The sequence below is a fragment of the Halichoerus grypus genome, chromosome 6, assembly GCF_964656455.1.
Source record: "Halichoerus grypus chromosome 6, mHalGry1.hap1.1, whole genome shotgun sequence".
Classification (NCBI taxonomy): Eukaryota; Metazoa; Chordata; class Mammalia; order Carnivora; family Phocidae; genus Halichoerus; species Halichoerus grypus.
The window spans coordinates 105,022,399-105,035,756 of NC_135717.1; the positions used below are offsets into that span (position 1 = coordinate 105,022,399).

Consider the following 13,358-nt stretch of genomic DNA (forward strand, 5'->3'; position numbering starts at 1 on the left):
ATAAGCAAAGAAAATGGCTTCTTGAAATGGAATCTACTGCTGGTGAAGATGCTGTGAAGACTGCTGAAATGACAATAAAGGGTTTAGAATATTACATCAACTTAGTTGCTAAAGAAGCTGCAGGGATGGGAGAACTGCTTCCAATTTTGAAAGAAGTTCTCCTGTGGGTAAAATGCTATCAAACAGCATCACATGCTAAAGAGAAATCATTCATGCAAGGAAAAGTCAATCAATGGGGCAAACTTCATTGTCTTATTTTTTTTTTAAATATTTTATTTAGGGGTGCCTGGGTGGCTCAGATGGTTAAGCGTCTGCCTTCGGCTCGGGTCATGATCTCTAGGTCTTGGGATCGAGCCCCATGTCGGGCTCCCCGCTCGGCGGGGAGTCTGCTTCTTCCTCTCCCTCTGCCTCTCCCCCTGCTTGTGCTCTCTCTCACTCTGTCTCTGTATCTCTCTCAAATGAATAAATAAAATATTTTTAAAAAATAAATTAAAAAAATAAAGATTTTATTTATTTGACAGGGAGGGACACACAGCGAGAGAGGGAACACAAGCAGGGAGAGTGGCAGAGGGAGAAACAGGCTTCCTGCCAAGCAGGGAGCCTGATTCGGGGCTCGATCCCAGGACCCTGGGACCATGACCTGAGCCGAAGGCAGACGCCTAAGGACTGAGCCACCCAGGTGCCCCGTAAACTTCATTGTTTTATTTTAAGAAATTGCCACACCCCAACCTTCAGCAACCACCACCCTGATCAGTCAGCAGCCATGAACAATGAGGTAAGACCCTCCACCAGGAAAAAGATTACCACTCTATGAATGCTCAGATGACGGTTAGCATTTTTTAGCAATAAAGTAGTTTTAAATTAAGGTATGTACATTGGTTTTTTTTAGACATAATGCTATTGCATATTTAATAGATTATGGTGTAAACATAACCTTTATGCCCACTGGGAAAACAAAATATTCATATTTGCCCCACTTTACTATGATATTCACTCTATTGTAGCCGTCTGGAACCTAACCCACCATACCTTCGAGGTATGCCTGTAAATTCTCTCTTATATCAGGCTAGCCCACTAATACATCTATAGATATGAGTGTATGTATGTGTAGTGTTGTGAATGGTGTGTTTGTGTGTGGGTGGATGTGACAAAGGTGAGGAGGTAAGAGTAATGGGACTCATGACTAAAAACCAATACCCAGTGCTTCTGATACACCATGTTCAAACATACCAGTGTTACCTCATGAGTATAAGAGTATTAAGAAGGAAGCAGAACAGTTCTGGCATCTGTACTGAGAATTATATAATGATTTATATTTTAAAGTTGTGCCTCAGGAGTCAATTTAATGGGTAAAAATGTAGGTTATTACTATTTGAGTCACTTTTATTTGGTATAAACACAGCTTTTAAAAGAGATGAAGGGGCGCCTGGGTGGCTCAGTTGGTTAAGCAGTTAAGCGTCTACCTTCAGCTCAGGTCATGATCTTGGTCCTGGGATCAAGCCACATGCTGGGCTCCTGGTTCAGCGGGGAGCCTGCTTCTCCCCCTCCCTCGGCCCCTCCCCCCACTTGTTCATGTGCTCTCTCTCTCTCAAATATATAAATACAGTCTTTAAAAAAATAAATAAAAGAGATGGAAATATTTTATATGCATGGACTCCAATGCCTTTACAGAGAAATCAAAACTCTAATACGCTCCATCTCGTGGCAATTTCAAGTGCTTACCCTCTAACACTACAGGTGTTTTAACTGATGAAGGATCACTTGTAAGAATAGCCTTCTGTTCGATGCAGCCTTTTTTTTTTTTTTTAAAGATTAAGCCTTTAATCCACTTCGTAAGTCATACATGACTCAGGAAAGTTTGAATTTCCCAACACTGTAACACCCACAGATAATTCCATTATTCTAATCCTTTATTTTCCTGAACATGATTCACAAAGCAGCTCCGCATCCACTGCTGGTCAACCCAGCGCTACTTCACTTTATCACTAAAAACAATTCCCAAACCGAAGGAAGACTTCCTCTTTAACAGGGTCTGCTACAGCTGTGAGGGTGTCGATTTTCCGTTTTGTTAGTGTCTGTGAAGTCCAACTCTGTAACACACCATACATTCTGACCCCAGTCTGGCTCCATCTCCTTGCCATCCTCACCCCCTCCTTTCCCTCCTCTGACCGCCTACCCCATCCTCCAACCACACTGAGCTTTAATCCTTCTCTAAACATTGCATGCCTCTTGATAAGCTGCTCTGATTTTTCTAGAAAGCCCATCGTTCTACCCCATTCTTATCCATTCTTCACGACTCAGTTCAAGTATCAACAGCTCTGTGAAATCTTTCCTGTGTCCCTATCCCCAGCTAGAGCTTTTCTGAATTTCCTCCTCTAAACTCCCACAGCATTCCTCCCCTCCTTCCCTCTCTCTTTCTCTTCTTCCCTCCTTCCTACTTCCCTTCCCACTCAATCACAAAACACTTCTTGAAGCCTGTGGAAATGTGGCTTGTGAGATGGGGCGGGGGGGGGGGCGGGAGGGGTGGTGGTGGTGGTGGAGAGGAGAGTCAGGAAGAGTAGTTGCCCCTGGGCCCCATTATTACCTGAATACATTCTCCAGAATTGAGCCTTTTTAACAACTTTAGATAATGTTAAAATGATGTCAATGTAAGTGAAAAATGCAAGAGGAAGCAGGGTAAAATATCTTTGGTCAGAATAGGAGATGATATAGGAAAAAAATAAAAAATGGTACTTTTTTGTGTGTGCAATCCTTCAGCAACCAGCATTCTTGCCGACTAACAATGCAGCCCTGCCCCAGGCTGGTTCCCAGATATTATATATATTAATAGGGCTACTCCTCAGAGGGCCAAACCAATGTGAGATGATGAATGGAAAGCTCCTGGGTGTTATCAGATGCTCAGGAAATACAAAGTCCCCCACTTCACAAAGATTTAAGTGTGATGAAAGAGCACTGCTTTGGGAATATGCCTCTGGTGTGGGTATGTGTTCCCAGAGAACATTTTGAGGGAACTAGAAGAGTCTTAGTGGGGCAATAAAGCCTTGAACTGGGCTATTAAAAATGGAAATGGAAAGAAAGATATAGCTGAAAGATACTTGAAGAATCAAAGAACTAAAGACATCGGTAATTAAGAGAATATGGAAGATTTTTTTCTGCTCTGTGCCTCTCTATGTCATGAACTTGATTGGTAATCCTACTAGGGATCCAATCTCTCTCCATAGGCTCCATCTACTAATCTTAGAGCACAATGCTCTTTTGTTCTCTGAATTCCCATAAGCCAGCACTTGATGATGTGTCTTATTTTCTTTTTCACCGATCCTGTCCTAGACCTTCATACAGTCCCTACCATTTTCTATCTCTTGCAGTGCTGGGTACACTGGAGGAGGCTGCCGTTCATTTGCTGAACCACCAGTCCCCGACAGGTACAAAAATCATATTTTCAGAAAAACAGATCTGGAATGTTTCACTTGGTAATTTCTTAAACCTTTTTCATCAGTCTGATTTAGACCAGATATTGACTCTCTTTTCACTCCAATGTCTTGGTTTTCAGCTGCCTTAGTAACTGTCTGACCGGCCATTCTTCTTTTGGAAAGAAAGATCCATTGTTTAATACTTTATGTTATTATGTAGGTTTATAATTGTACCTACCTACTCTGTAGGAATGTTCCACATATAGGAAAGAACTCTTCTTTACATGTGGGACTTTCACTAGACATAAAAAAAAAAAAAGAAAAAAGTAGATTCCAAAAACAGGGGCTGGATAGGTTTGAAATGGGAGAGAATGCAGGGCAAAGGAGAACACAGGGTCCCGAGCCAGGACTCTCAGGAGGCGGCCCCGGGAGCTGAACCGCCATGGGGCACGCCTCAGAAGAGACGCGGACACCAGAAACATAGGCGTCAGGCGGAGAGTCCACCTTGAGGACTTACTTTCCTCATTATTGGAAATACCGCTGACCCCCTTCTCCTTTTACACAGAAAGCAAAAATTTCAAGAAGAGTTCATTTTTATGAATTCTGGTCTCTAGTATGGCAACTTTGGGAATTGTCAAGAATAGATTCCTTACTCTTTATTTTAAATTTCTTGACCCTCAAGTGTTCCTTCTATTCCTTGAAATGGGATAAATTATTCTAATAAAATCTGCCCTGTCCGTTAAAACGATAACCCAAAATAGCACAGTTAATACTTCTTCTAGAATCCGAGCAACAAAAGAACTTAGATGACAAAAAGTATAGATTTTATATTTCATTTCTTCCATCCTTCTTTCATTCTCTCACCATGCATTCATTTAGTGCCTATAATGGGCCTGCCTCTGTTTTAGGGTACTGAGAATATAAAGATGGTAAGACATTCACAACAGGTTCAAAGTCTAGAGGGAAAGACGTAAGAAATGAATAACCACAATGCATTAGACTGGCAGAGACACCCACACAGTGCAGCTATCTGGGCGCCTAGATTGCGAGGGGAGTGATCAGGAAATAGGCAGGACCTGAGCTACATCCAGAATCATGAGCCAGGCAAAACCAGAGCTACTGGGGGGGGGAGAGACAGACAGACAGAGACAGATGGATATAGATATAGATAGATGGAAAAAAGGAAGGGAGGAAGGAAGAAGGGAGAAAGGCAACACACGAATGAATATCTGTTAAGTGAAGAGGTTCCAAGTGGTTTGTTTGTATAGGGGGTGTGTGGGGGGATGGTGGTGAGAAAGCATGGAGGGGAGCAAGACTGGAGTGATAAGCAGAGGTGAAAACTCGGGCTGAGCCATGTGTGCCATGCTGGAAAGTATGAAAACTTGGTGGAATTACGGAAAGGTTACAATTGAGGCAGAGAAAGAATCAGATTTGGAAAGATCATTCTAAGGGTCAGAGAAGAGTTCTGAGGGAGCAAGACCAGAGGCACAGAGATGTGTGCAATGGAGATGGACAAAAGGTAAAAGTTTAAGGCCCATTAGGGAGGTTGAAATACAGTGATGGGGGATTGTGAGGGGTTGAACATAAGCATGACTTCCAGGTTTGTAAGGGACAGGACTTCAGTTTGAGGAGATGGTTAGGAGTAGAGGGTAGGGAGGAGCTAATACATTTATTTTTTGATATACTGAGTTTGGGATGCCTAGGAGGCTGCTAGAAATACATGCAGATCTCAGTAGAGCTCAGGATAGAGGACAGTTCTGAAAAAAAACTTGGGGAATCACGAGGATACGGGTGTAATAAATGGGCCTCTCTGGAAGAGAGCCTAGACTTGGCAAAGAAGGGTTACTGAAGATGACCTCTCTGGGCATGCAGAAAAGGACCACGCAGAGAAGACTGAGAACAGCTTGAGAGGCGAGTGGAAAACCGGAAGAGGCTAGTGCCCTGGAAACCGAGGGAAGAGAGCACTTCACAGACAGTGCTGCCAACTGCTGCCCAAAGGCTGAGGAACATAAGGACAGAATATGCGTCTGCTTTGGATGTAGCAAAAAAGCAGTCATTGGTACATTTGTGAGGACGATGCTTCGGTTAAATGGTGGGGATGGAAGCCAAAGTGCGGCGGAGTGATGAGAGACTGGGAAGTGACAGGTGCCTCAAGAAGCATGGGGGCCCAGAGATGGAGGAAGAGAAGAATGCCAATTGTCAGATGTGGCATGAGAGTTGTTACTGCTAAAATCACTTTGTGAAAATTGTGCCAAGCACAAATCCTAGAATATGGCAGGTGTTTAATAAATTTTAAATTATCCACTTAAAGGCCTTGATTAGCTTTTTCCTCCATAAATAATGACCTCATGCATTTTCTTCTTTATAAGTACGTCCATAGTGACAAAGATCTACATTCTATAAAGGGCTTTAGGACTTAAAAAAAAAAAAGATCTGCATTCTATAATAAATGTTAGAAGTCTCACACTCAGTTTTGTTTCATAAAAAACATTTCCTGGGGCGCCTGGGTGGCTCAGTTGGTTAACCATCCGACTCTCAATTTCAGCTCAGGTCATGATCTCGGGGTCATGAGGTCGAGCCCCACCCCCCCACCCCCAATCAGGCTTTGTGCTCACCAGGAAGTCTGCTTGAGATTCTCCCTCTCCCTCTGCCCCTACCCACTCCCCAACCCCCGCCGCATGCTCTCTCTCTCTCAAATAAATGAAAAATCTTTAAAAATTTCCTGCTTCAAGATTAGATGAGTCCTAACATCTTTTATCACCAGTGCCTGCCCAGTCAATGAATATACTGCACAATTTCACTTAAAGGGATGATGAGAGGTGACAACATGCATCAAGCAACTTTAGAAATAAAACAAAAATCATGTATTTAATGTTTTACCATAATGATACTACATCATTATTTCAGGAGTTACTAATTTAATCATCAATTTCTCAACCTTTCTCTTAGTAACTTCCTCAGTTTAAGAAATTTGTACTCCAGCATTAAACCTGAGTAAGACTTAGGTTCCAAAGATCAAACTGGTCGTGCCAGAAAGTCAATATGAGACGCAAAAGAATGACTTCAAAAATCTGGTTATTTTAATTATTCAGTATTGCCAAAAAAAATACCCTCCAAATCACTGCTGCTAGAATCAAAAAGTAAAAGCATCAGGTATCAAAAGAAGGAAAGAGACACCTAGAGATTAAGCTGCCTTTGCTTACTTAGCTCTCCAGCTCTCCATCTTTTCACGACAGTAGTTATCAAAATAGCACGTGAAGTTCACTCTTAGCACCAGCAATTCGCATTTTTTCCTCTTTCCTCTTTCCTTCCTTTATTTCGAAGACTGACTGAGACAATACATGCAATTACCCGTTTCTTGGCCTACTTTGGAGTTAGCTCTCATTCGGAGCCGATTTTTCACACAGCCAAGGGGTGGCCATCTACCATCTAATTTGGAACAGATGGCCTCCATGTCACATTTCTCCATGACCTGCCACAGGAGCAGGTAACTTGGCCCCTGTCCCTGAGGTAAACAGGCTCATCTGTCAATCAGGCAGCCGCCTGAGAAGTCACTGTTGTAATCACTTATCTCTGGAAGCCTCTCTCGGCAGCCCCAGAAGCGCCAGCTCACCCTGAAGGGCTGTGGGAACAGAATGTGCCAGCACCGGCCATCCCGCCGACGAAGAGGGGAACTCACCCGAGCTGGGAGTCGGTGAAAGTGCTTCTCTCCAGGAGCAGGTTCCCACTTCCATAGGCTGCCACTTGGCCAGCGGTCATGTGCGTCCTCCTCCCGCCTGCACCCACGGCGACGCTGGGCCCCGCTTCCTGCCCCATGCGGGTGCTGTGGAAGGAGCTCTGGTGCCAGGACTGAGCAGCCCTGTTCTGACTGGCGGCCTGCAGGGGCACCAGTGGCCGGAGGTGCCCAGGGGCAGGCCCCGAAGTCAGACAGTTCTCTTTCTCCAAGAGGTTTCCCATGCTGTGACTGGTCCCGGGCCTGGGGTGCGTGAGCACCACCGGCTTGACAGGGGCGTTGTCAAACACGGTGTCGTTCACAGAGCCGTACTGGTACTGTCTGTGGTAAGTGTCATAGTGGCGATGTCTGCTCGCGGCCCCGGAGTGACTGAAACCAACGATTTCTGAGCGAGCATATCGAGGCGGCAGGAGGAGGGTGGATCTCCTGCTGTCTTGGTGCCGCAGAGCCTGCCCGGCCTGGCTTCTCTGGCCGTACTGGTAATCGCTGTGCGAGTGATGAACCCTCTCTGGGCTGCTGTCTGGGGAAATCTCAAGTCTCCTCAGAGGCTGCCTCAAGGACCTTTCTTCCACTGACTTCTGCGAACTGTACTGGGCCGTTCCTCTCCCCCAGCGACTTTCGTAAGTGCCAGTGGTGCCTGTCTGCAGAGAAGCAGAGTTTAAATGAGGCCTAAGTCAGTTTTCATCTTTGTTAAAGACCAAGGACTCCAGGACTATTATATAAGGTGTCCATTTTCTGAACCGCATGAAGAAGTTGGCCCCTTTTCTTAAAAAAAAAAAGAGTTGGTTGACTAGTTATTTGTACTAGGATTTATACCACCCAGGGCACCTGGGTGGCTCCGTCGTTAAGTGGCTGCCTTCAGGTCATGATCCCAGGGTCCTGGAATCGAGTTCTGCATTGGGCTCCTTGCTCAGCAGGGAGCCTGCTTCTCCCTCTCCCTTCCCTCCCCCTACTCGTGCTTGCTTGCTCTCTAATAAATAAATAAAATCTTTCTAAAAAAATAAAGTCTCCAGTTTTCCCTGGTGTCCACACAAAATCAATCCTCATATAATTCATTTAGGAAATGGCAATATTTGGGAAAGGTAAACATTAAAAATAATCTATAGAAGGGGCACCTGGCTGGCTCAGTCAGTGGAGCATGTGACTCTTGATCTCAGCTCAGGGTCATGAGTTCAAGCCCCATGTTAGACACAGAGCTTACTTAAAAAAAACAAAAATTAAAAAATTAAGATCTACAGAATTAAAAAAAAAACTATGGAAGTTTAAAAATGTTTTCATCGTAATCTGATAACTAGGGTTATTCTTTGGTATCCTACCTTTAGCATGTCATAGGTTTTAGTACCAGGTGAACGCCCGCCAGCAAAGTCATTTTCAACCAAGTGTAGGTTATAGACGTACTCAGGAACACTGCTGGTTCGGTGAAGATTTCCTGCAATCAAGCATACAGTAAAACATTAAGTGGGCCAATCAGTAGTTAAAGATTATATAACAATAGTGTATTTTAAATTTAAGTAATTAAGACCAGTAAGAAGTATCAGGTTTATATCAGTATTTTTAAGTGCTTGTTTAACATCACCCTTGGATATGGGAAATGACCAAATGTTATCACAACATTCTTTATGAGATTTCAAAATAAAAGCTGAATTAAGAATAAAAATGTATTTTAAAAAATTAGTTAAATTTTTTTTGTAAGAAAAAGGAAGAATGAGGAGAGACGATTTTCACAAAGATCCAAAAATGGGGGCACCTGGGTGGCTCAGTCGATTGAGCGTCCATCTTCAGCTCAGGTCATGATCCCGGGGTCCTGTGACTGAGTCCCACATCCAGCTTCCTGCTAAGCGGGGAGCCTGCTTCTCCCTTTCCTCCCTGCTCATGTTCTCTCTTGCTATCTCTGTCTGTCTCTCTCAAATAAATAAAATCTTTAAACAACAACAACAGAAAAACCCCAAAGATCCAAAAATGTTTGTTATAACACTGAGAAATTTGGGAGTCACTTATTGGCTTAGGTGGTCCATACCATAAACCTCCCATTACTTAAGTCGGAGGAAGAGAGAACTCTACACCCGGGGTGGGAATTCAGAAGCTTCCTGAGAAGGATGTAGGTGCTTAAATATAATGGTGACAAACAGAATAGTGACTCAATACTAGTAGATAAGACAGCTTGTAAAAAAAGTAAGGTGGGTCAGTGCGGTCAAGAAAACACCCGCTTGAAAGGGGCCAAGCCTGGGGTTGAGGTATTTGGCACCCTGAGTTAGGCAGGAGAAGAAACCATTCTCTGCACTACAGATGAGCGCTTTTGCGGAATTACCAGACTCACTCTTAGTCTGGTGGTCTAATCCAGCCCACTCCCCTTCCTGCTCAGCTCTGTGGGGTCTACAGGGACTCTCAATGGATGCATGTCTCTTAAAACACTCCTTTTTGGGGTGCCTGGGTGGCTCTGTCGTTAAGCGTCTGCCTTCGGCTCAGGTCATGATCCCGGGATCCTGGGATCGAGCCCTGCGTCAGGCTCCCTGCTCAGCGGGAGGCCTGCTTCTCCCTCTCCTGCTCCCCCTGCTTGTGCTCTCTCTTTCGCTGTCTCTCTCTGTCAAATAAATAAAATCTTAAAAAAAACAACAACACTCCTTTTTGAGGAAGGGGGTGGTAGAAGACAGTGTTGTGACCCTCTTCTACTTCCTTTATCCTTCTCTCAGCTTTCTATTTGCTCTTCTTTATATATAACCTCCCACTGCCTTACCAAAAACAAAAAACAAAAAATTAATCAAAATAATCACAGATCAAGGGGCACCTGGGTGGTTCAGTTGGTTAGGTGTCTGCCTTCGGCTCAGGTCATGATCCTGGAGTCCCGGGATTGAGCACGTGGGGCTCCTTGCTCAGTGCGGAGTCTGCTTCTCCCTCTCCCTCTGCCCCTCCCCACCGCTCATGCTCTTTCTCTCTCTCAGGTAGATAAATGTAATCTTTAAAAAAATAATCATAATCACAGATCTCTAAAACCTAGGTAATTTCTGGTTCCTGGATTTTAATAAAAATTTCTTTTTCCTTTAAAAATCAGAGGAAAAGGGGCGCCTGGGTGGCTCAGTCGGTTAAGCGTCTGCCTTCGGCTCGGGTCATGATCCCAGGGTCCTGGGATCGAGCCCCGCGTGCGGGCTCCCTGCTCAGCGGGAAGCCTGCTTCTCCCTCTCCCACTCCCCCTGCTTGTGTTCCCTCTCTCGCTGTGTCTCTCTGTGTCAAATAAATAAATAAAATCTTAAAAAAAAAAAAAAAATCAGAGGAAAAAATACTCAATGAACTCTCCTAGGTTTCAGATTTGTGAAGGATGTGGAGAATAAAACAACACAGGCAGTCCCTTTCCAACATGATTGGAACATACCAACATACTCTCCCAGCAAGATTGTTATAAAGTTAAAATTTCAAAGGCTGACGATAGATTCACTTTTTTTTTAATAGAATCACATATTTTGAGGGGGAGGGGAGATGGTTGTGGAGAGGACTAAAAAGTATGAATCCATCCCAAATTATGTTTGTACATGTGTCTTATTTCCTGGAGCCAAACAACCTGGCCGGTAAACAGTTTCAGGCCTCAAAGGGTCCTGGGGGGAGGCAGGCTTGTAACTGTCACCTTTCTATAGACCAGGGAAGTTGTTTCTAGAGGTCTGATTTCTCCATAAGGGCGGGCAAAAGGTCAGGTGGCCCCTTAAGTTTTAACCTCAATGACCGAGAACCTACACACAGAATGAGGGAAAGGAATTCTTTACAACCCCAGAGCAAAGGCGGCAATGCCTTAAGGACTTAAATCTCCATGCCCGCGTGGGGCTCCTGCCCAACGTGCCAGCTAGCTGAGGCTGTCTTAGGCCCCAATTCTGCCCTCAGTGGTCCTTCTGTCACCCCGACTCCCCACCCCAGGCTGTCAGAAAAGCAGGGCAGCAGGCCACACTGGCTGGTGTGGAAAAGGTGGCTGGCTGGGCAGGTCCAGGGAACATCTTGGCTCTCATACTGAAGGGTCTGGGGACTAGGGTGCTCTCAGCACTGGAGATGTAGAAATCAAATTTTGGTCTCTCAAAAAAGTCATTTCAGAATTTTAGATTATATGAAAACTGAATATATGAGGCAGGGACAATCTAGAATGGGAAAATACTAATGACATATGCGGATGGTAGCTAGAACTATTAATTCCAGTTACATGGCAGATGATGTAAGGGTGCAATTTTAAAAACCCATGGAAGTTTTTTTCCTGGGCCCCTCTAGCCCATCATCGCCTGCAGTATTAAGGATTACCCCTGCCCTACTTCCAGACAGACATTCAGGAACAGTTAATACGGGACAACTTCCATTTTCAAGCTGAGATTCCTGCAAGGATTTTTTTAAATGTGTAAGAATCTTTGGAAAAGATCCAGTGAAACAACGTATCCTATCAAAATAGCTAATCAGTGAGTTTTATAATCAGGCCTATTGAAGTAAAAGGTTTAACTCACATTGTTGCTGGGGGCTGTAAGGCTTTTTAAGGCAACTTATATGAATTCCTTGTATCTCAATATTACTTTTCTTTAAGGAGCTCAGATTATTTTATGTTTCTTTCCAATATTCTGTGATGCAGAGCCAGCTCCTATCAACTCCTTTATAAACAGGGAAACCTAATTACTTGCTTTAGATTGCAAAGCAATTTTGTATCACGTTTGAACTCTGGGTTCCTCATTTCCACTGGTCTCTGCTGTTTGACTGCACTGTAGTTTTTCCGAAACTGCCATTTACCAAAGCCCTGGAGGGATCATTATCATAGGTTTTGATAGGAAAACCAAAAGCAATCATTCTCTTTCCTCTAGAATCTTCACCTGGGCAACCCCAAATATTCTATTAATTCTTTATTTGCTGACATAGTCCTCATAAGGAAGCTTCTCCCTCAGTTTTCAGATGAATGAACCGAGACCAGTTTACTGGTTCCCAAAATAACTATAACACAGTTGGGAACAAGGAATAAAATAAGCTTCGATCTTTAAACCACAGACTCTCTTCCTGTGCTAGAAAGGCTATGACTCCTGATATTTAGCTTGCAGGTTTCTCTGGTTAAAAGGCCAATCTCAAACAACAAGCAATGCACACGGATTTGCCTAGGCAGTCATGAGTTTGCCATCAGTATAGTGGCTTAAAGATGAATTAGCAAATGTATTCTAAGATTTTATTTTTCTTTTAAAGATTTTATCTATTTATTTGAGAGAGAGAGAGGGAGAGCACAGAGGGAGTGCGAAGGAGAAGCAGACTCTCCCCGCTGAGCAGAGAGCCTGACGTGGGGCTTGATCCCAGGACCCTGAGATCATGACCTGAGCCGAAGGCAGACACTTAAGCGACTGAGACACCCAGTCATCCCTCTATTCTAAGATTTTAAAGAAATTTTGAACTGGGTGGAATTTTTTACTGTTTTTTACTATTTTTACTATTTTTACTATATATATATATATATATATATATATAAATCAGGATGGAAACTAATCTCATCTAAGGCAAGTCATTTTCTCTTCAGAGGATAAAATATATAACTACTAAACATATGTAATAACTACTAAACATATGTAATAACTCAGCCATGCCCTTCTCCAAAAACAGAAAAAAAGAAAGCAAACAAAAACATAGCATACTTACAGGCATATCCTGCTTTAAATAAACCAACATGAAGACTCAAGATTTTCTAACATGGAAAATTAGGGTATCATTATAACTCAAAGAATTTCTTTATATCACAAAATGAGGCAGGTATCTTCCCTAAACAGAAGAAATCTGTGGACTTGGCCTGGAGCCTACACTCCCCTACTCTCTGTGTGCCTAGACAAATCACTTACATGCCTCAGTTTCCCATAATTCTCGTCACTAACAGAGTTGCTGAGAGAGAGGTTTACCTGAGAAGCATATATTCAAACGCTTTTAAAATTGTAAAACAATATGCAAAAATGAGACATTGTTTTTTAGAATTTGGGTTACGAAAATTTGTTTTTTACCCTTTCTCATGAAGTAATCTGTTCTAGAAAGAGGGATAAACTAGAGTGCATGCCTTAATTTACACTGTGTTATATCTCAGAATTTATATTCTGGTAAATTTACCAGTGATCTGGAATTTAACTTTCTCTGGTTATTTGTGACTGACCCAGCCACTGAGGATCACAATGACAGTATTGTGGTTTTTGCAGTCATTCATATTTCATTTGCACAGTGTGCAAATGTGCTTGTTT

The 13,358-nt window shown here is 43.3% G+C and overlaps 1 protein-coding gene across 2 annotated transcripts in view; it reads right to left on the reverse strand.

Annotated features, from left to right (window-relative positions):
* Window positions 1-13,358, reverse strand: part of PKP2 (plakophilin 2) — a 93,101-nt gene that overhangs the window by 70,516 nt on the left and 9,227 nt on the right. For both annotated transcript variants that reach the window (XM_078075877.1, XM_078075876.1), the window contains exons 2-3: window positions 8,460-8,572; window positions 7,090-7,784 (exon numbers count right to left, since the gene is read on the reverse strand). In XM_078075877.1, the coding sequence (XP_077932003.1) occupies window positions 7,090-7,784; window positions 8,460-8,572 (808 nt within the window). The remainder of the gene's footprint in view (window positions 1-7,089; window positions 7,785-8,459; window positions 8,573-13,358) is intronic.